The 22516-nt window shown below is 40.1% G+C and overlaps 2 protein-coding genes across 3 annotated transcripts in view; both read right to left on the bottom strand.

Annotated features, from left to right (window-relative positions):
- Nucleotides 1-1140: 1140 nt before the first annotated feature.
- On the bottom strand, nt 1141-7798 carry th2 (tyrosine hydroxylase 2). The gene is made up of 12 exons (XM_005934231.3): nt 6609-7798; nt 5510-5684; nt 5288-5376; nt 5136-5203; nt 4601-4651; nt 4361-4506; nt 3781-3916; nt 3627-3696; nt 3491-3547; nt 3234-3329; nt 3016-3149; nt 1141-1425 (listed from the first exon to the last, which is right to left on the bottom strand). Exons 1-12 carry the CDS (start codon nt 6843-6845, stop codon nt 1260-1262), a joined length of 1425 nt encoding a protein of 474 aa, XP_005934293.1. The 5' UTR covers nt 6846-7798; the 3' UTR covers nt 1141-1259.
- A 91-nt stretch (nt 7799-7889) lies between these two features.
- Nucleotides 7890-22516, bottom strand: part of pah (phenylalanine hydroxylase) — a 27461-nt gene continuing 12834 nt past the window's right edge. For both annotated transcript variants that reach the window (XM_005934232.2, XM_005934233.3), the window contains exons 3-13: nt 16321-16504; nt 14086-14174; nt 13620-13687; nt 12115-12311; nt 11594-11729; nt 11411-11480; nt 11168-11224; nt 10233-10328; nt 9732-9865; nt 9535-9650; nt 7890-8328 (exon numbers count right to left, since the gene is read on the bottom strand). In XM_005934232.2, coding sequence (XP_005934294.1) covers nt 8285-8328; nt 9535-9650; nt 9732-9865; nt 10233-10328; nt 11168-11224; nt 11411-11480; nt 11594-11729; nt 12115-12311; nt 13620-13687; nt 14086-14174; nt 16321-16504 — 1191 coding nt within the window. In that variant the 3' untranslated portion in view covers nt 7890-8284. The remainder of the gene's footprint in view (nt 8329-9534; nt 9651-9731; nt 9866-10232; nt 10329-11167; nt 11225-11410; nt 11481-11593; nt 11730-12114; nt 12312-13619; nt 13688-14085; nt 14175-16320; nt 16505-22516) is intronic.

Below are 22516 nucleotides of genomic sequence, written 5' to 3'. Positions count from 1 at the left end.
ATTTTCCTGGCAAAATAAAGGGTGGTTCATGACCTGTGTACCTTTTTAGGGAGAAAAAAGGTGCACATATTTACCTTGAGGTCCAGTGAGGTGCATTAGTGCAAAACGGACCCATGAGGACTGGGATGGACTTTTAATGTGCCTCACAGACTATCTTACTGAGGACGCAGTGAACCTCCTGACCCTGATTTCAGAAGCAACCGAGCCAGCGTCGGGATGAGATGGCCCTGACATCAATAAAGGAAACACTCATGGTTAGATGATACAGGGATGACACAGCATTTGGGATTTGTGGCGAGTAAGCAAAGCGCAAGAATCTCATTGGATCCCTTCTGCTGGTCGCCGGGTTACAAGAAATTATAAAGTGTGAAACATTTGGTTGGAGAGTGCTAGTGTGTGCGTTGCTGCACACTTTCAAAAGCAGCAAATTACTCTTCCCCCCCTCCCTAGCCCTCTCTTTTTGCACACAATTTTTTCTCCTCTGCACACACAAGCTTTTCCCAGGGAGGCTTGATTTACTGCACAGTGGAATTATGGGAAGGGAAAGCTTCCCAACACAAGGTGGCTGGCGCAAGGCTTTTGCCAGCCACCGTCTTGATGCTGGTGATGCTTTATGAATCCTGCAGATGGAGATGATTTGTCTTCTCAAGGGGAAGCTTTGACGTGCACGGCTTTGATATGCATTGTCGCCGGTGTGGAGATCAAAACGCTGGACGTCTATCAAAAACCCCGAAGGCCAAATTCTCCAAAGAGAAATAAAGAGAGAAGAGCGTCTGTCAGCAGCGCAGCCCTGCGGACCGTGCTGTGGTCGGCTGTGAGGTCCCGGCGACCTGGCCCTGCTGACGTGTTGGGCCTCAGTGCTGGCTCTGGCCTTGACCAGAAGAGGGAACACGATACTTAAATCATTCATAATTAGCTCCTTCCCTTTGCTTAATAACACGTGAAGATAAATGACTTCCAAGAATTTTCCAAATGGAAATAGTCGGTTTGGAATTAAAAGCTAGAAAACGGTCTGGGAGCCCTGTATTGTAGTGGTTCAGCCTTTGCCTTCGATTAGTCCTGCTGACAAACATTGAACCACCTCTGTGGCGCATTTTTTTCAGATTGAAATGTAAAACAACAAAGAGTTTTTCATGAAAATAAACATTTATTGTGTTTTTACATGGTCTACTTTATACACACAGTTAAATGGCCCAGTGGAGCCTTACAAATCTCACTACATAAGGAGGAGAAATCTTATAAAAATGTCTCCCCCGGTCTTAAGACGAGCTGAGCTTCTCCAGGGCGCTGTGCAGAGTCTTGAGGTCCTCCCTCATCTGGCTCAGGGCGTTTTGGATTTTACTGGGTTGATCCAGGACCTCCACGCTGCAGGTGAAGGGGTCATAGCGGACTGTGAAGGGGCGTTTGATGTTTGCAGAGTATTTCCTGTGCACATAAAACAAATTGAAGACAAATATTAGAAAGAGAACAACGTTTAACTGACCAGACATGTCTGGAAATCACTTTGGAGGGTCGCAGATGCCAACAGACTTAATAAACTAATCCGTAAGGCCAGCAATGTTGTGGGGATGGAGCTGGACTCCCTCAAGGTGGTGTCGGAGAGGCGGATGCTGTCCAAGATAAAGACAATGTTGGATAACACCTCCCACCCACTCCATGACATGCTGGTCAGTCACAGGAGCACGTTCAGTGAGAGACTGAGATTACCGAAAAGCACCACTGAACGACACAGGAAATCTTTCCTGCCTGTGGCCATCTCCCTGTACAACGCATCCACTTAACACACTGTTTGCTGCTACAACTACACATGTTTCTTTTTCATCTATTTATTTATGAGTGACTTATGTATGTATGTATGTATGTATGTATATATATGTATATATTGTACTATTCTTAGTTAGTGTATTGTCTGTCTTGTCTTAATGTTGGTTTATAATGGAACAAAAAATACACTGTAACAAAAAATAATTTCCCCCAGGGATCAATAAAGTATTCTGATTCTGATTCTACTGGGTATAATAAACAGTGATTCTACTGAGATCAACTGTAGTACTGAAGACTGTCTGATTGGTTTTTCACCCAATGTCATGCCCACTGGTAGAATTGTCTACCATACTAGATGTGATACAACCACAGGTTGCTATGGAAACGTATACTGTAGTGTTGTTAGCAGTGGTAATGGCTGGCACTCACTGGATGAACTTGGTTGCAAAGATGGTGCTGCACCAAAAACCTCCTAGTAATTGCTTTGATTGCTAGCAGGTTGCCATGGTTGCCTGTAGTTTTTCATCTTTATCTATTTGCATTTCCTGCATATTTACATAACCAATAAAACTGCTTGTGCTCTGCATTTTTGACTGCAGTGTTTACTTAAATCTCAGTATAGTGGCTGGCCTTTTTGTGGGCTACACTCCCAACAGGTGGTTGTCAGAGGGTCAGTAACTGGTCTGTGGCCCTGTGTGACAGGCATGATGGTGGTTGCCAGATGGTTGCAGATCAGTTTCTATGTCTGTGTGACACATTGGCTTGGTTTTTTTTAGAGCCGGAAGGGAGCATATTTGGACAAGAGTGAGCTAAACTGTACAGGTGCCACTCACAGGCACAAATATCTGCTAATCAGTGCAAGTGACTGAAGCACAAACATATGGATGGTCTATACCTCACAGCAGGACATATTATTAGTCAGATATTTCCCCTAAAAACGCTCCCTAGAGAAGCAGAGACACAGTAGAGAGGTCCACTTTGTGAGTTCAACTAGTGGAGGCAGATAGTCAGCAGCTCTAACTCCAACTTCTCATTCAAATATTGTTACTTCTAGTTGAGACTTCATAACCTGCATTAATGAAGGGTGATGTCACTGTAGCTATGTCCATCTTTTCTATGTCCATCACAAGTGCCAAAAAGAAGACAACAATATATAATATATATAGGATATATAATACACTATTAAAAAGTGGGGACCTCCATGAACATTTGATGAGGGTTTCTATGTGCTTATATATATTTTGCTTATACCTCAGCTTCATCTTTGCATCCTCGAAGCTCTCAGACACAAAGTAAACCGGCTGGTAGGTTTGGTCCTGGTACGGCTGGACCGCAGTCTCCTCCGGGGCAAACGGCTTGTACTCGGGCTCGTTGGACAGGGCGTACTGGAGACACAGGTCACCAGCAGTGTCAGACAGCACAGCAGGTAAATGCAGAAACAGAGGACATCTGTGTGTGAGGAAACTCACCACAAGCTCTCCGTAGGAGGACAGAAGTCCAGCGCCGTAAGCCTTTACTGCCCCGTTCTGCTTGCAGAGGCCAAACTCCACAGTGAACCAGTATAACTGCAGAGTGCAAAAAAAAAAAAGGGTTGATTAAAGGTGTTTACCACTAGATGGCACTGAAGGCCATTAAACTGCAAAGAGTGAAGCTGTAGGTCTGCATGAATGTGTTAAAAATCACTCATTGCATTTACATGTTCTATTTTTGAGGCTGAGAATCATACCGTTGACAGTTTCTCAATGTCCTCATCAGAAACCCCGAGTGAGGCAAGTCCAATCTCCTGAAAACATCCAAGTTTATTAATTCATACTTCATTTAAGGTCACACAAAGAATAAAAACAAGCTCACAGTTCAGTCACCTGTGAAAACTGGGCAAACTCCTTATCTGCCAGCATGGGGATATGGCCGAGCAGCTCGTGGCAGCAGTCTCTGTGGGAGCGGTGTGATCTTTATTATCAAAGTAAAATCAGCCAAGAGCATAAAGAAACAGTTCAGGTCTTACTAAAAACTCACGGCTCAGGGGAGTGCATGGGCGCAGAGGAGTGTCTGATGTACTGCGTGCACTGAAACACCCTGAAGGCCAAACTGGCGAGGAAGTCTCGGGCTGACAGCAGGCCGGCTACTGGGCGCAGCTGGAAACCAGTTCTCTCTGAATTTAACCAGAAAAAAAGAACAGAAAATAAACTGTCCGTTTTGGTATCTTCTCTTTCTGCGTCTTTACTTCATTTCAGTCCTTGTTGTCACAACAAGGAGCTTTAATTAACACAAAAACACCATTAAGACACAGCACTGTCGTCCCAGACTCCCCACTTGTAATGCATCAAAAGATGCATCAGTACCTGTGACACAAAAAAACATGCGAAGGATCACGTTTCACCTGCTTATGTGTCTAAATGAAACCTAACTAATGAGAGAAAATAGCCAAGAAAATAAAAAGCTGTTTGAAGAAGTGAAGAACTTTTATAATGCATTTTAAAAGAGTGATATCTTAAACACTACTTCTCTTCTTTATACGTGTAATTTCGTCTTTTAGAGACTTTTAAAACTCGTCTGAGTTAAATTCTGTTCAGATTTTAATTTTTAAGTGTGTCACCTTTCAAGAAGGCCGACACCTCTCGTAGCTGAGGGATACGGTCCTCTCCGTAGCCGCACTCTTTCTCCAGCTGCTGCAGGCCGTCTAGGAACTGTTTGCAGGCCAAACTCGGGTAAATGCTCCTCAGCTGCTGGTAGACCTGCCTCCTTTAAACACAACCATACCAGAGCATCACTGTGATGTAATCGCCCCCTCCACAGTGCATCTACAGCCATGACTGTGCAGGCTGGGCTGCCTCACCATGTAGATATCTCCTCTGCTGTGTACTCCACCACAGGTAGCGGGTCCCCCCTGCAGGATATTCATAAACATCAGTCCCCACATGTTCAATAATATGTTCAATAAACTATTTTTAAACTGGATCTGACTGCATTCACGTCACCAGTTAACCCAGAAAGATATAAAGGTAAGATATATATAAAAATAAGGAAACTATGGCATTAAAATTTCAAATGAAATATCCTGAAGTCAAAGCAATAATCTTCACAGTATCGATAAGACATTACAAGTGGAGACAGTCCAGGTGCTCAGTAGGGGGCGGCATAGAGTTAAAAACATCCAGCTTTTATTCACAGCTTCACCTGCGGGTTGCAGCATCTGATGTGGTGTTTTTCTGATCACTTCTTTCTTTGTGCTGCAACAGCTAACAATTCCACCAGCCTATGCATCATTTCAGCTGCACAATTCAAACTTTTCACCTCTTTTAGATTAAACTTTTTAACCCGGTAATGCCAAACGTGACTTTTTCAGACGTCATCAGCATAGAGGGACTCACTGTTTGTATCTGAAGGCCAGCTCAGAGATGACGGCCCGTCTCTTTCTGTATTCAGGGTCATTGTATCCCTGCAATAAATGAATAATGATCATTACACTCTATTTTGCCATTATTTTTGTCTTTCATTTAGGAGCAGATGCGTAATCACTCACTGGATGGTCGTGGTCCATGTCAGGATCAAATTTGGTGATCAACATGTTGCATCTGTCGAGGTCTTTTATCTGTCGGGGAAACCAGGGCACTGTGGTCGAGCGCAAACAAACTAATTAGTGCTCCTGCCATCCGTCTGATTGGCTGATATCGCATGCAGTGGTTAATGGGTCCTGTGCTAACATGATAAAAGCATTGGAGTGAATCAATGATCAGACACTTGCCCTTTTCTTCTGGCATGCAGCGAACGTCGTCAGCCACTCTCTTCAGTGAGTTGACAAACACGTCCAGGTCTGAGCTGTGAACTTCACACTTCATGAAGAACTCCAGATCCGTCGTGCTGTTCTTACACTTCCTCCCCATTCGGCTCTCGATGTGGAGAAGCTTGGCTTCAAATGTCTGCAAGAGATTTTAAAAAGTACAAAGATGTAATTTTCCTGCTTTTCCTTCAGGTTTTTCTTTCAGTTCTGCTGGTCTTTAGCTTTACCCCATAAACATAACAAAATCTTTTTATTTGTCACTCATTCCATGAGCTTCACAGGCTGCTCAAGACAAATCACCCACACCAAATAAATCTTCACTTACCAAACACAAATTCGTTGTTTTGTTTGTTTGTTTGTTTTCCATTACCCAGGAGAAAAAACAAGATTCTTGACATTAAAAATTTAATTTAAGAGTGTCTTGGTTAAAAAAAGACAGCAGTACAATTTAACTGCATAAATGAAATTAATTAGTAATTAGTTTTGGTGATATCTCTAATAAAAATCTGACTTTTTCCTACAGCAGCAATAATGCATGATAATTGACATCCTTTTATCCAGAAGTCCCCTCTTCAGTAACACCAGCTTTAAACTTTGCAGTAATTCTGGATTTTCTGAAAGTTTTATTGTAAGGGATTCTGCACACCATGAAATGTGGAAAAATGTGCTTTGCTTCTGGCTCTCTGTAGTTTTTTTTTTTTTTTTTTTTTTTTTTTTTTTAATTTATAAGGTTATCAAAGGACAAGTGTCAACAAAGCAAAAAAAAATGTTCTGTAAATGTGCAAATTAATGAATATTTATAAATTTAATGCATTATTACACGTCACAAACTCATCAGTGTACCTCAGGGCCACCGTACATCAGTCCTTAAAAGAAATGAGGAAATTTAATGGTGATATGGCTTCATTTACTGAAAAATGCCTCTGTCGCACGATTCAAGAGTGTTTGAGACATGCTTGACATTGAAATTTATGCTTTTTGAAAGTTTACATTTAATTTATAAAATCGTCACACGAGTCTATGCATTTAATGAAGTGCTTCCACACCTCAGTCTCAGGCTCACCTCAAATATTTTCCCTGTTTTGAAGAAGCCCGCGTTTTTCTCGCTGCTGAGGGCGAACAGGACGTTCAGGGTCACCCTGCCGTCCTTCTCCTCAAACACGAAGCCGTCTCCGTACCTGGAGGGCCCCGGGGAGCCCGCCGGGCCGCCGCCGCCGGCACTTCCGCGCTCCCGGCGCGCGTCCTCGATCAGGCTCTGCTTCCTCCCGCTGAAGGTCTGCACCACACCGTCCGTCTTCATCTCTGTTGGAGCTGAGAGCTCGGACAGGTTTAAATAGCCTCCTCTCCTCTAGAGGCTGTATGGAGATGAGCTGCTTGGAGGCCTGCTTTGCGTCACGGCGTTTTTTCTAATTATGGGGCACAAATATCAGGAGGAGACGCTTCAGGTGCACTCAGACAAAACCATTAAAGGTTACGTAAACGTTACACAGTCTTGGATATAAATAGAAAATTATGCTATGAAGATTATTATGTTCGCTTCTTATTCACCCTGTGTTTTGGGGCAGCTACAGGAACAGATTCAAGATTACATCTAGACTGCAGGTAAAGAAGACATCAGTGAGGTGAACATAACCTCACCTCATTGAGGAAAAGAGCACACTAATCAGCCTTAATAATGCTCCAGCTGACCTAAAAGGTGGATTTATAAGTAAATTACCCTTTTTTATTCACTGAACTGGTGGTGTACAACAGAGGGGGATGTTTTTGTTGGTACCAGCTGTTCCCCTCCAAAAAAGAATATCCTACAGCACCCAGAATGCTTTGCAGTCTGTTAATATGGATAGACCAAAGACTGTATATAAAAGATGGAGAAGTGATAGCCAGAAGCAACCATATTTGGAAGAAAGGTGAAGCGCTAAGAGCTAAACCGATGAACTGTACAGATGCGACTCACGGGCACAGATAGCTGTTAATTAGTGTTAAACAGAATTTTTTAAATGGTGCTGGGGAGCACAGCACATCTCAACATTTAAGGCCCCCATTATACTTTGAGCCTGCTCTGGTGCTAAGTGACAATATTAGCAAAACTGGAGCATGAAGACTTAATTTTTAGAATGATGATACCATTAATAACACTTTTAAAGGCACAATGAGTGACCCCAGCTAGAAATGAATGAGTAATAAAAAATGCACCCCATCAAGACTTCTGAATACAGAAAGTAAAACTATCCAAAGAGGACAAAATTACTCTTTGCTGGAGCTGGAGTCTATGAAGCCAACCCCAAGTGGGCATTCGTTTTTTCCCCTCACTAGAGGAATATTAGCTGACAGTAGACACAGGAAGTACAGTCAGAGTAAAGAGATATTTATTAGAAACTGTCATGCATATACAAAACATTTAATTAATCCAGATTAAATGAAATATAATAACAGAAAGCCTCCTGTCATTTTGAAAAGCATAATAACCTGATTATTGCAGTTAGCTAACAAAGAAATGTTTATTATACATTGCTCTTATTTTGAAAAGCTATTCTTCACGTAACATTAATGAGGTTATAAACTTACTATTCTCCATAAGTAACAGGCCCATGTTTCCTATTACCTGAATTCTAAGAATATGGTCACTATCTGACTTGCGTATGTGTTTTAATACAAAGAAGTTGAATCTCTAAGCATGACGTTTAAAGAAGCCAAGAAGAAATTGTCAGGAGGGTTCTCCAAGTCTGATCTCCTGTCCTGTTACTCCAGCTTCCGCAGGGCTTCGCACAATTTCCCCATCTCACCTGAAACAGAAGAAAATAGAAGAGTCAGAGGAGCAACTACTGCTGTATGTTAATGCTCATCGCATGCTTTCATATTTATGGATTTTATTTATTTATGGCTTTTAATAACATTCACAATATGGTGGAGTATTTTTTTAATTGCACACATGAGCTGTTTAAAGAGTCATCCCACCATACTGTGTGGCACGTTGCCTACTTTTACACACTGAAGCTATAACACTAACTTAGTGTGTAAAAACACCACAGAGCTGGTGATTTTACTTCCTGAGGACCCTCAAAATGAACATCTCTCAAAGACCATTAGTGTCCTTCTACCACAGCTCCACAGAGGTCATATTAACATATTATTTCTATGTTTCTGCTGCAACATCCACACAGTCCTATAATTCACCCTCCTATGTCTGAAAGATCAGGCAGTTCCTGCTGCCTCAAAGAGGTTAATAATATCACAATGGATCGATCACCATGGTCAGCTAGTGTTTGGCTGTTACCGTCAGGCTGACAGTACAGAACAAATAAAATGAAGACAAACTGACTGAAAAGCAGTTTCTATCCCAGAGCTGTACAAGCAATAAATGCTGTAATATCGGAAAAAGATTACTTTTTATCTTTTACTTATTGTTATGTCTAATATATTTTCATATACTTTATTGTTTTTATATAGTGTTTTTATATAGTGTTCAAATTGCACCTAATTACCACTGTACACGTGAAAATAAATACATCTTTATATAAACATCTAACTATAAACATTCTATTTTATTCTATTGTAGGACGGAGGAGACGAGGAGGTAAAAACTGGAGGTGAGAAAAGCCTGTGTCACTTGGGTTGTTTCTCTTGTATTTTGACGGTTTACTCCCAGGTCTTGTTTTGGTTCCACTTCCTGCCCATTTCATTGTGTTGATTATTTTCACCTGTGTCTCACGCTGCATGCATTTCCCTGATTAGTCCTTTGAGTGTATACATCCAGGTCTGTGGGCCTTTGGCTGATTGTATGGTTGTGTTCAGGTCTAGACAAACACGTACAAACTTTTGGAGTTTGCACGTGCTTTTTGGAGTTTGGGGTCACTGTACATAACAAATCCACACTGTGCTTGGTGTTTAAATTTAAGGCACTCAGAGTCAAACATTCATTCACGTTCAGACATCTATTATTTGATATTTCCAGATGACTAGTCATAAGTAATTTGACCAAAGCTGCTTACTGTTGATGCTGTCCGCCAGGTTCCTGAGCTGCTGGGTGTTGTCCAGCACTTCGATGCTCTGGGTGTAGGGGTTGTAGCGCACTGAGAAAGGCTTGGGGATCTTGCCTGCAAATTTCCTGCAGAGAGAGATGTGAATGATTAAAGACTCGCATGCATTGTAAATTTTAGAACAACTAAAAAACTAAAAATTGTCCTACCTGACTTTCTCTTTGGCATCTTCAAAGCTCTCTGCCACAAAGTAAACCGGCTGGTACTCTGTGATAGGGTACTTCTGGACACTCGTCTTCTCGGGGTCGAAAGGCAGAAGTTTGGGCTTTTCTGTTAGAGAGTACTGAAAGAAAAAAATGTTTTTCTTTTCACTGCTTTATTTTCTCAATGAGCATCTCTATTCCTGTCTGTAAACAGGAAGTGCGGCATGATTTAAGACTCTGCTGACTTGAGTGGACATCCTCTGCTGACAGCAGCTAATGTAACTCATGACCTTGAAGTCTTTGCCCCCACCTGAGTGCTTACCCACTGAACCACTTTACCACCGCCCTGCTGAGCAACTCCCCCAGTGACACATTAAACCTGAACCCGAGTGGACCACTAACCCACTGCCTGCTGTTGTGCAATAAGGCAAATGTGTTATAAAAATAATGTACAGAAAGCAAAATGTTTGCGGAGGTGCTTCATCGCTGTACTCGGCTTCCTCTTACCCCCAGCTCTCCAAATGAAGACAGCAAGCCGGCTCCGTAAGCTTTGATCTCAGAGCCCTGCTTACAGAGGCCAAACTCCACGGTGAACCAGTACACCTGAGGGACACACACCTGGGTCATGAAATGTGACTTACGCACCACAAGCAGTAAAAAAAAAAAAGGAAAGGAAGCTTTGGGTTTCAGAGGAAATCTGAGGATAAAATATCTTATTTTAAACAAGATGATGACATAAAAATTGCATTTTTATACTATGTAAAGTAAGTTTTTATTTATTTTTTATTATTCTCTTAATATTTCTCCACTCTTTTTTATTCCTTTTTATATTTACTTATGTAAGACAAAAATATAAATTGTCATTAAGATTCTTGAGGTTTGCTTCTGATATACACAATCTCAAATAAACTCTAGGATTTAGATCACATTTTTATCTCTTGTTTTATTCAGAGTATTTAAAAATAGGAATATTAAATACAGATATAATATTAATAATGAACTTTTAAAAAAAATTATTCATGATTTTGGAGGTACTGAAAGAGTTGCAATAAATGTGTTTAGCAGCATATATGTCTTGATATTTCTAGACATATATATACATATATGTACTACTTTATCAACAGAAAGCCTTAATACTAATTCAAGCTCGTCTTGACCAATTTCTGCATTAAGATACAATAACTGTTTTTTCCATGTCATAACAAGGTAAACACGTGTCATGGACAAAATGCACTTCTTATATTTACAATCTAAAGGCTCTATAAAGCAAAGAGGACTGTAATTAATGTTATTAATTAAACCTGTGTTTATCCTGCAGCGACATGTCAGAATAGCCTGTTAGATTAAGAAACAGGTTATTTAATGTGGTCTAGATTGATCCAATCTTTTGTAATTAGAGGCTCTTATCTATTACCGCTGTTTGCCTTGTACACAGTACTCACGGTAGCAAGTTTCTCAATGTACTCATCCGGCGCTCCGAGAGATGCAAGGCCAATTTCCTGTGTGGGATCAAAGCACATGGGTTAAGAGGAGCTGCTCACGCTGTCAGACAAGGCCAGGATAAACTGGTGAAACTGAGATTTGTCATCTTTTTGCCTCAGCACAGGAATTCATATCACTCTTGGTCTAATCTGAATAATAGAAAAGGGAAAAAGTAAAGTGTTAATTCTCCTCTTTAATATTACCTGTGAGAACTGCGCAAAGCTTGGATCAGCAAACAGAGGAACGTGTCCCAGGAGCTCGTGGCAGATATCCCTGGATTAGAAACACAATTTGCTCTTTAATTTAGAAATCTTTACTTCCTTGTAATAAGGAAGATTTTACTTCACCTGTAATTTTTTATTAGCTTTATACACTGAGACACTCACGGCTCAGGTGTGTACGTGGGCTTGGAGCCGTGGCGAATGTACTGCGTGGAATGGAAGACGCGGAACGCGAGTCCAGCCAGGAAGTCACGGGACGAGAGCAGGCCGGCTACGGGGCGAAGCCGGAAACCTGTGCATGCTGCAGGAGAGCGGTGGGGAGATGAAAGAGATGAGACAGTGAGCGTTTTGTTGCTTGAGTTGAATAAGAGCATGCATTGATAGGAAGGGAGGAAGAGGAAGTGGGGCTCTGTACAGCCAAATGAACTGAATGATGACTCATGCATTGGGTTTCATGGACTGTGTGATGTTGCGTGACTCATAACAGAAAGAGATTGTCTATTTCTATCAATCATTAGAAGAGAAGTTACATATTATAGCAGCTTTGTTGCCATCTGTAGGCAGTAATTAGCAGCTTTTTAATAGTGTGCATTTATAAAATATATTATTAAACATAGTCTTTCAAATGTCTGCATTTTAACCTCGGAGTGATAAAAAACAAGTGTTTTTTTTAGGTGTGGAGTTACACTGCAGGAAGCGGGAGACGTCCTCGAGCTGTGGGATGTTGTCTGGCCTGTAGCCGCAGTATTTCTCCAACAGGGGGAAGACGCGGTTGTGTTCACGGCAGGCGTGAGTTGGGTACAGAGTCTTCAGCTCCCTGAACACCGTGCCCCAGGTGGCCTTCTCCTCCTCTGTGTACTCCACCCTGGGAATGGACTGTCCACTGGAACAGCGGTCACAACAGAAGTTATGTTTCCCTGATAAACACTAACATCACCACACTGTGTTTACCTTAAATTTTTCTAGATTTAAATCGAATCAGTTTTTCTGTGGATGTTTCCCCAAGTCTCCCTGAACCCAACAAACCTGTTTCTAACCTGAAAAATATCAGTTTTATTTTACCCGCTGCTCCTGTAAGTCTCACTCAGCAACTAAAGACCCAGCTAAAACCATGTTTTAGACATTTTATCGGTTATATGTGAACATTACTAAAAAATAAATTGATGGCTTTTGAGCGTCTACATCAACGGCAATAAAAATTTCACCATGGCTGTAGTTTTATATGTAGAGTTTTTCTAATGTCTGATGTGGAGGATTTTTAGTGGTAGCATCAAAAAATAAATGTGGTAATTTTTTCTACATAAAAAATAATTTAAAATATGATATAGTGGTAATATATCATATATAAATATCATATATTATATATTATATAAATAATTATATAGTATTTTTTAATGAAATAAATAAATATAGAATTCTTTATGTAATTGCTGTGTCACGGCAGAAAAGACAATAAAAACAGCCCATAGAAAGGCTGGAATTAATTAGTAGAACCCATACAAAAATAAAAATTAGAATTAAATAAAAATAATAAATAATTATATGATATAATGAGCATTTAGAAATTTTGAAAAAATATAATATGATACTATTAATAATCTATTATATAACATAAAAGTGAAATATTGCAATTCCTTTAGGAAATATTGCAATTATTTAATTTGTAACAGCTTTCTCATAAATAATTTATCACTGGATAAATATATCAATGTCAATTTAACTTACATAGCACATTTCAGTACATGTAGACTCAATGTCCTTACCACAAAAGTGGAAAACTCTGCAGGTCTACAACATATTAAGTCAATAAAATCAACAAAACAAAACCTCACAAAGAAAGACTGAATTTTGGGAAGAAAAGGACAAAAAAAATATTTTTAGTTTATATTCTTTGTTGGGTTTTTTTCCCTTTTACTTCACCTGTGTTTTTGTTTTGGACTTCGATACTCTCTCTATACCCTAAAGCTACAGTATAACTTAATTTTTTTTTAAAATTATCTACACAGTAAACTCTTTTTTAAAAACATATTGGTTTATTCCAATGAGAAAGTTCACTTCATCATTTGTCTGCAGCATTTGACCAACATGTGAATAAGACTTCCTGATTAGGTGATCCTTTTAAACCCACTACTACTCAAACTCAGCCCATAACGTCTCTATGAGCATAAATATATTAAGTAGGAGTAGTTACTGCCTGTAGTTGTAGGCGATGTCTGCGAACTCCTTCCTGCGAGCTCTGTATACTGGATCTGTGAAGCCCTGACAATATACACACACACACACACAAATAAAAGCCATGTTAGATCTCATGATTGCAGCAGAGCCACTCAGAGCTAAATCAAAGGTGGAAATCCTTTGGGAAGGCCAAACTCACATACATATTCAAATGAAGCCTTTGTAGAGTGTTTTTCAGCTTATGATGAATGCATTCTGCTTTAATGTCAGTGGCAAAAGGGAGCAATTATCTATAATTACAGGGGCTCAATTAAAGCACTGACATCAATTTGTGTGTGTAGATAGTTTCCATTAGAATGGATGGCGGAGTGTGGCCTTGTCATCTCCGCTGCTTTTCATAAGCAAGCGCGTGGGCGTGAGTGGACGTGCATTCACGTGCGCACGCAGAGGCAGGATGTGGCGGTGGATGAGTCGGTCCTTACCGGGTGATCGGCGTCCAGCTCGGAACCATAACTCAGGATCTGGTTGGCAAAACGGTCCAAGTCCTGGATATCATTGGGGAACCATGGCACTAGAGGATAACAGCAGTCATTAAGTACTTATAATTTATGTTTTAAGTCAACATCGGATCAAACAGACCAGTCGTGCAGTGTCTGAAGGGGATATTCAGTGTTAGGTAAAGGGTTAAAGGTCATCTCTGTGCCCTTTTATTGTCATATTATGCAGAGATAAGTCAAGTGGCCAAGCTATTTCAACAACTACAATAACCAAGTGGGGTCATATTAATACAGGAATACTTTTTTAATGACTGTATTTGTGTTTATTATACCCACTACACTCAAAGGAGTCAACCAACATATCTGCGCCACACTTTGTGCGTTGAGTGTCTGCTTCAGAGATTCTGCAGAAAATCTGTGTAGTATATGGCTCAAGAATGATCCCAAGATTATTTATTAATTTTAAAACAACTTGTTTATTTTATTGTTTCTTATTGTATCTTTCTTCTTTGACTATTATGGCACTTAATGCTCATATTTATTTTACTTTTTGTGTACAGCGCTTTGTGGCTGTCTGTAAAAAGCGCTTAATAAAAAACTTTAATTTAAAGAAATGATCATCAGTTGAAGCCTGAATATTTTTTTATTCCTGACTTATATAAATGGCTGCAGTTCACATTAATATTGATGATTGTTACACAGTCTTGTGTGCGTTTTGCCTGCAAAATTTGTTTCAGTGCTGTGGCATTTTGACACTCAACAGAGCTGTACATGAGGGGGGCATCTGCTTATTCATATGGATTTATGACACTCAAAAAACAGTGAGGCACAATCATTAATCTGCATTTGGGCAGTGTGGTCCAGCCTGAGGCCCCTGCAGAGACAATAAAGCTGTTTAGGCTGTCTCCAAAACTGGCCATAAATATCCTCCTTGTCCACTTGACCCTGACCAGTACGCCACAGAGTCTATGCCGAGGTCAGAGGGGGATCCATGGTGGCCCTGTCTGTCCCAGCCTGCCGTGACCTTGGCATGTTCTCTGTCCTTGGGTTAGTCTGGGGCGGAGACACTAAACTCTTCTGTTCCTGCCGGGCCTGTTGGTCCTCAGTAGCTAAACTAATGTCATTCTGGAAACAACTAATAAAAGGGGCAGTGGGCCATCATTCTCATGGGCGACACTGGCTGTCCATTACTAAGTCTGGCGTAGCTCAACACCCAGCACCAGGCCCGGTTGATAAATGGATCATTTCAGCTGTAGTGGTGTCAGCTTTTTAGATTTATTCATTTTTTTAACCACAGCTGTTTCTGGTTCTCAGAGAATATACCCTAAATTTCCCTCTATTACCAAAATCTTTAATCTACATCGCACAATATTACCACTACTACTTCTATTATTACGGGATAGGTTGTTGCTGCTGTCTTTTCATTTTCATTTATGTGTTGAATTCAAATATACTGCTATGAAGGTTGGTACAGATATCAGGGGTCCCCAGAGGATACGCCCATATTTTCCTTTTTTGTCAGAATCAGCTCAAAGGTATGTATATGTAGTGAAACGTATTTACATCTCTTGGGTGGCTTAACATGAAGCACGGTAATGACATTTCCCCAGAGGATGATCACTGGTGTCTATCGCAATGAAATTTGGTACAGACATCAAGGTTCCCAAGAGGCTCGACAAAGCATCTACATCGAGGTTTACTGTGTTTTGTACTAAAATATCAACTATTTAATGTCAACTCGATGGTCTGCTACATAATCTAGTACATCTGGTTCCAGAGTATACCCTGACCAGAATGAACTTAAAAATTACATAGATGAAGAAAAAGGCTCTTCGACAAAAAGCATTTATGATCCCCAGAAGATAATCCCCATTGTGCTACATTTTTTGTTATTTTGCAATGAATGACCTTGTTTAATATCAAATGGCTTGTAATTAATTATTTGCAGGTATTCATGTGCCTCTTGTAATCATTTTGGAGACCTAGTGCCATCCTTTGACTAAAAATAAAAGCGACTCAGATTTAGATTTATAAGTCTAAAACTTCATTGCATTGCTTGTTTAGCACTTAAAGGCTGAAATGACTGGCATATTAAACACGAGAATATATCTGTAAGTTGACATTCACATGCAACATATATTCACATTTAATAATTTCCTCATGTTGCTGATTGAAGGTGCTCTTGTTCAGTGGACATCCTCATACAACTTACTCACTAACCTGTGTCCTTCTCTTTGCTGCGTGTTAGCTCGTGCACATGGCCGCTGATTTGTGTGCGCAGGCAGTCAATGACCTCATCCAGGGCCTGAGAGCAGGAGGAGTCTACGCTGATGAAGAACTCATACTGCTCATTGTTCATGCGCGATGGACGGGACTCGATGTGTGTCAGGTTAATGCCTTTCTCCTGCAAAAAGAAAGATGTTGGCATGCGGGTGTCAGCTGTTTATGTCTTTATGTTTACGCTCATCCACGCATGTATTTTGTATACGGAAATGTTAAATTTGTTTGAGAGGGATTTCTAATAAAAAACAAGGTGGAAAATTGTCCCGCAGCACTGCCTTTGTGCTATCACTAGAGGGTGGTGTGCTGTTAGTAAACTACTAGAGTGCACTCTATCAGACTTTGTGAAGACCACAGGTCAGCTGGCTGGAACTCGCTGAGCCAGACACTGGATGCATTCTCTTAGTAAAGACGTGTGGGACATGTTGTAATAGTTAGTACACAACTGTGGAACCCTTGGGAAGTTTCCAGAGTTTTATGGTTGAAATTCAAGAACTGTACTTGATCTTAACATGCAAAATAGTTCTGGCTTGTATGTGAATGAATTTTATATGGTAATTTTCACCTAAATGTGCTTTTGTTTTTGTGCACGTTTATGTAACTTTTTGGAGGGAGTGTGTTATTTGTTTGGTCCGCTATAGGCTGCAGAGGAGGGCGTAGGCAACCCAACATCACGTTTTCTCCCATCTGGATCCTATTCAGCTTTTTTTTACGGGTCATGTGGTTCTGCATCCCCCCAAAGAGTCACTAGTACAGACACGACCAAAGATGAGACCACGATGGCATTTTTTGAATTTAATTTGTTTGAAGAGATTTAAAACTGTGTTTTTCAATCAAAAACCCAATATTACTGTATATTATTACTTATTTTTGTTAATAAATTAAAAAAATGTGATACATCAAATCATTCGTGAGGCCACCACAGAAAATATGATATGTATATGTAGCTAGAGCAGGGCGATATGGCCAAAAGTATTTATCACGATATATATTTGAAAATTTGCGATAACGATATAACTGACGATATAATTGATGCGAGACAAAATACAACTCCACAACATTACTAGCGCAAAAAGACAACCTTCCATTTATTTTCACTTAAATAAGAAGCTGGTTTTTATGTACATTAAAGCTTTATAAAAATGTAACAGTGCAAATGCAATTCCTTGCTGAAAGTTTAACCAAAAGGCATTTCCAGTAGAAATGGGCTGACATATCCTGAGCATAACCATGTATAATATCCACTGAAGTTAAAAAGAGGTGCTTTGCAACATTAAACTGCAGTGTGCAGTACGTATTTTTCGGACCATAAGGTGCACGGGATTATAAGGCACATTAAGCGAAACAAAGCAGTCAGATAAATCAAACTTTATTAAACTCATTCTTCTTGCTTCCTCCACTTCTGTACCATTGATTCATTAATGTTGAATTCTCTGGCAGCTGCTCTATTCCCATGTTGTTGCAGTATATTAATGACTAACCTCGTATTGTGGATGGATTATCTCAGTTGTTCTCCTGACTGAAGTTTGGTCCGTTTACAGCATCCTGCCATGCGATTGCATTTGTCTCTAACCTATCAGGAACCTTAACGTTAACTTTTATAAGTGGAAAAGTGTTAGTGTTCGTCCTCCAGCTTCACTGTTTATGTTATGCTAACATAGCTGTGTCGCTAGCGATTACGTAGCACATCATTATATACCAGCTAGCCCAACTTCAGTAACCCTACAAACGTCACTGCTGTTTAGTTTTCTGTCTTCATTTATGTTGGAAGTGATAGCAGAGCTGTACGTTTGATTTTTTTCAGAAATCTCTCAGTCAGAACATGCAATATCATGCTTAGGTAACTAGCGAAACTAGCGAGCTAACTTCCGCTAGCTTCCTGCTAACTTCTAACTCTGTTAATGGATGCCTGGAAGTTAAACTTCATAGTTACACCTGGTAAAGCAGCAATGCTGATCGTTTTATTAAAGATGAAAGAATTTAGACAGTTTTTAACGCTCAGTGATGCTGCAGTGTTCGTTTGACCTGAAGCATACGGAGTTTAGGACCCAGATTACTCCCAGATTTAAGAGCATCTTAGTCCGACAAATACGACAATAACGACGGCCGCTTGCATGTTCTGCAAAAAAATGTGCTTTGTCGTGTATCTGACGGACAAACACCAAACCAGTTCCACATCACTGAAGTTGCACCATTTTTACAAACCAATTCTGGTTCATCTGTTTCACTCAACAATCGGCCATGTGCGTATGAAAACAAAGGCACTGCGCATGCGCGTTTTCTATCGCGATATTTCATTTTCCTATTGTTGCCTAACATTATACCGGTATTACCGTGAACGGTATAATATGGCCCAGCCCTATATGTAGCTGACAGATTTAGTTTCTGATTTTTAATTAGTTTGGGATTGAGAACTGTGTCCCTGTCATCATAATTAATCTGTCCATGACTACAAAGAGAAATAATTCAATGTGCGTGCCACTGGCAGCCTGGTCCAGCTTAACATAACCATTCCAAGTCCTGAAGCGAATATAGTGCAGCGGCAAATCTGCCACATTTCTGTACCCCTCCGAGCCGTCCCTTCACTGTGACGCCGGTGACAATAACCCCAGCTGAGGTCAAGGTCAGTTGGTAGCATGACTCGTCACAAGAAAGCCATGCCGCTGTGTCACATGTGCGCTGAAACCCGGGTGGATAAGCTGTCCGGCAGTTTTTATGAGCGGCTCTCTGAATGAACACGTGATGGTTGTCCAAGCTGTGTGGCTAAACGTTAGCACATGGCTCAGTCGTTTTCAATATATCAGTAAAAAACAAAAACACACACACACACACACACAACAGGAGAGAAAAATGAAGTCCTGGAGCACAAACTCTTGAAGCTTTGTTTTTTACAGCATCATTTACTTTAAAGCATGTGAGCCGACTCAGCATGTGTTACATCACAGCTGGGCAAGAATGAGGTCTGTTGATAGTTTGGGGGTCGTTTGGCGTGTTTTACTGAAACGTTAAGGGCAGTGGGAGGATGAGGGGTGGAGCAGGGGGAGGATCGGCAGAGTGGGAGCTCATAGGCTCAAAGGGGATCCTGATGTTTACAGCTGCATTTGAGACAAGCATTTGGCACATACTTGGTATTGATCAGAGTCAACACAGCCACATCTCCACCCACAAAAATGTGGAAAATTAAATTAAACAAAGAAAACATTTTCTTCACAAAAATGCTTTTCATGAACTGAAAACATAATTTTCATGGCTGGTTTTATATGTTATGATAGTGTTTTAATACAAAATGTATTTTAAAAAAAATTAAAACTTGATACTTGAAAGAAGGTCAGATTTAAAGATTAAACAATGATGGTGCTGCCAGTCGCTATTTACCACGAGCACGTAGTCACCTACGCAGAGGCAATTTAGATCGATATGAGAAGAAACAACAACACAATGACCCACTGATGTTGTTGGGATTTGAAGGATTAAGCAATAACAGGTTGTGTAATAACACATCAAACTGATTTTCCTTGGTAAATGTGCAAAAGTACGACAAACCATTAAGTACCATTGTATGCACAGATTCCACAACATAGACTGTTTATCAAATTAATGTGTTAAAACAAATCTACAACAGGACAGTATCTGAAACAGATGTCCTGTATACAGGACCTGAGAGATCCACCTGGTCTTTCAGTTGATCATTTAATGTTCACTGAAGCCTCATCAGAAATGGTCACAGTGGAAGGGTGACCGTCAAGAAGACCTTCTTAAGGAAGAGAAACTGGGAAAAAAGGGTGAGGTATTCAATATTAAACAAAACCTGGTCTAAAAATCACTGGCAACAGGTCTGATGGAGAAATTTTGGGTTCAAATTGTGTCAAAATGCAAACTGTAGTTATTATGAAAGAGAACACCAGGAGAGAGGTCCAACAATGAGTGTCTACAGCCATCTGTAAAACACGGTGGAGGCTCAGTTATGGTTTGGGGCTAGATTTCAAGCCTTGGTGGTGGAGATCCTGTCAAAACTGTAAATGTGATTATGAAGAAATGTAGAAATATACAATCAGATTTTCAACTCTCATCCATTCAAGATCCATTCATTTTTCAGCGTGACAATGATCCCAAAAATGTCAATGCTGTAAAACCAAACCTGGACAGAAAAACACAATGGAGCACTATCAGTGATTTAGAGCAGTGTGAGCTCATCTAAAGGCAACCAACATCCAAATAAGAGCTTTGAATGTCCTTCAAGAAGCCTGGAGAACTATCCCTGAAGACTACGTAAAGACTTTACCTAAGAGATTTCAGGTGGTTTGAAGAATAAAGATCGTCATAAAAAATTTAAGCTCATTATATTTCCATACATGTTTCAAGAAACTGCTCTACCGTTTTCCCATTTTCCTAACAAAACATAAAGAAGAATTTATAGATAAAAACAGCTGTTAGTCATCAGCATAGTATGTTATAAACTACTTTACTTTCACATAGGTACAGCACAGCAATCAGTTCGCAGCGTGTAAAAATGGAGAATTTTCTAGCAGCATTTGCCTGGTTCTTTATCACTACCCCCAGCTGAGATCAATGATGCACCTGCCATGTTTGCAAACCACTGATATACAAACATGTGAGATAAGCTCTGTTTGTTTAGTTTCCTCCTTTAAAGAGTCAGAAAAAGCCAGGAGCATGAAAACTACACCGCAAAGCGCTTAGCCTATTTGTACATTTCTTTCCCCTTGCCAAAAGCCATATTGTATTTAAATGACATGACTAGTTTAAATTATGTACTAAAGTGGAACATTCCCAGGATTTATTTTTTAGTGTCTCCTCATGTGGCTTGTTTTGTTTAATGTTAATCATTAACTCATGGTAACATAACTGCTTTGTCATGAACCATTTTTTTTAAAGGAGCAGGTTGACAAATTGTCTCCCCCCCAGAATCAGTGTTGGCAACTTAGCGATATATTTATATATTTAGCAAGTTTTCAGACCCCCTTAGCGACTTTTTTTCTAAAAATCGACTAGCAAATCTGGCGACTTTTTCTGGTGTTATTGGAGACTTCTTTATGACGACTTTTTGACGTGAAAGCGCATATCGCTTTTACTCTCACCTCACCCGTTCCACAGTGCTCACGGGTGGAGGATAGTTGTTTTATCTGCACAGGCCAAAGTGTAAAAAGAAAAGGATCCTTGCCAGAAACATTTTTACATTTGATCAATAACATTTTCATATATATCATTTGTAACAGTTAGTAGTAATTAGTATTAAGCAAAACCAGCCTTCCAAAACTATGCCAGATTAGCTTCTCACACAGAGTGCAGTCAGGGGATATACATTAACCAAATGGGATTTCAAATGTTATTTAGAGAGATTAGTGGTCATTAGGCAAGTCATTACTGTTTCTTATAATGCTAACATAAGTTAACGAACTGTTGGTTGTAACTTAGCATGAGCTAAGCTCTGCCATAGCTTAGCATCTTACAAGGCAGGGCTCTAGAGTGCGACCAATCTGGTCGCAAATGCGACCAAATTTTTCAGTGGTGCGACTAAAAAAACCATTTAGTTGCACCTGTGCGACCAACTGTTCGGGTAGCAAAAAAAAAATAAAAAATCTGCAACCTTCCCTGTGGTCAACAACAGACACACATTATGCCCCTATCGTGGACTAAACCAATCAGAGATAGTAAGGGGCGGGACCTCTCTGATTGGCCGTGGTCCAGTTGAAAGTGCAGGTGGAATTGGGAGGTGAGTAGCTGGTTTAATTGAGCTGCATTTTAAAGAGGTGCAATTTCACAATTTGTGTATATTTTCTAAGTTCACTATTTTGTCATGTGTTGAGAAAAACACAGATTTAAAAATTACATGGTCTAATATTTACATTTAGCATAACTGCAACATGCTTTTTTCGTTTTTTTTTAAAGACTCGAAAGGACTTGAAATTCAAAATTTCAGACTTGTGACTTTACTCGGACTTTTACACCAGTGACTTGAGACTCGACTCTGACTTGCCTGACATTACTTGAGACTTGACTTGAGACTTGAGGATAAAGACTTGAGACTTACTTGAGACTTGCAAAACAATGACTTGGTCCCACCTCTGCTGGTTAGAGTTGCATGGATCGCAGATTTATCCGTTTTTTGTGAATAAAG

This window comes from Haplochromis burtoni, unplaced genomic scaffold (genome assembly GCF_018398535.1).
Source record: "Haplochromis burtoni strain Fernald_Lab_line unplaced genomic scaffold, NCSU_Asbu1 Contig_184, whole genome shotgun sequence".
NCBI lineage: Eukaryota > Metazoa > Chordata > Actinopteri > Cichliformes > Cichlidae > Haplochromis > Haplochromis burtoni.
This window is presented reverse-complemented; position numbering and strand designations above follow the sequence as displayed.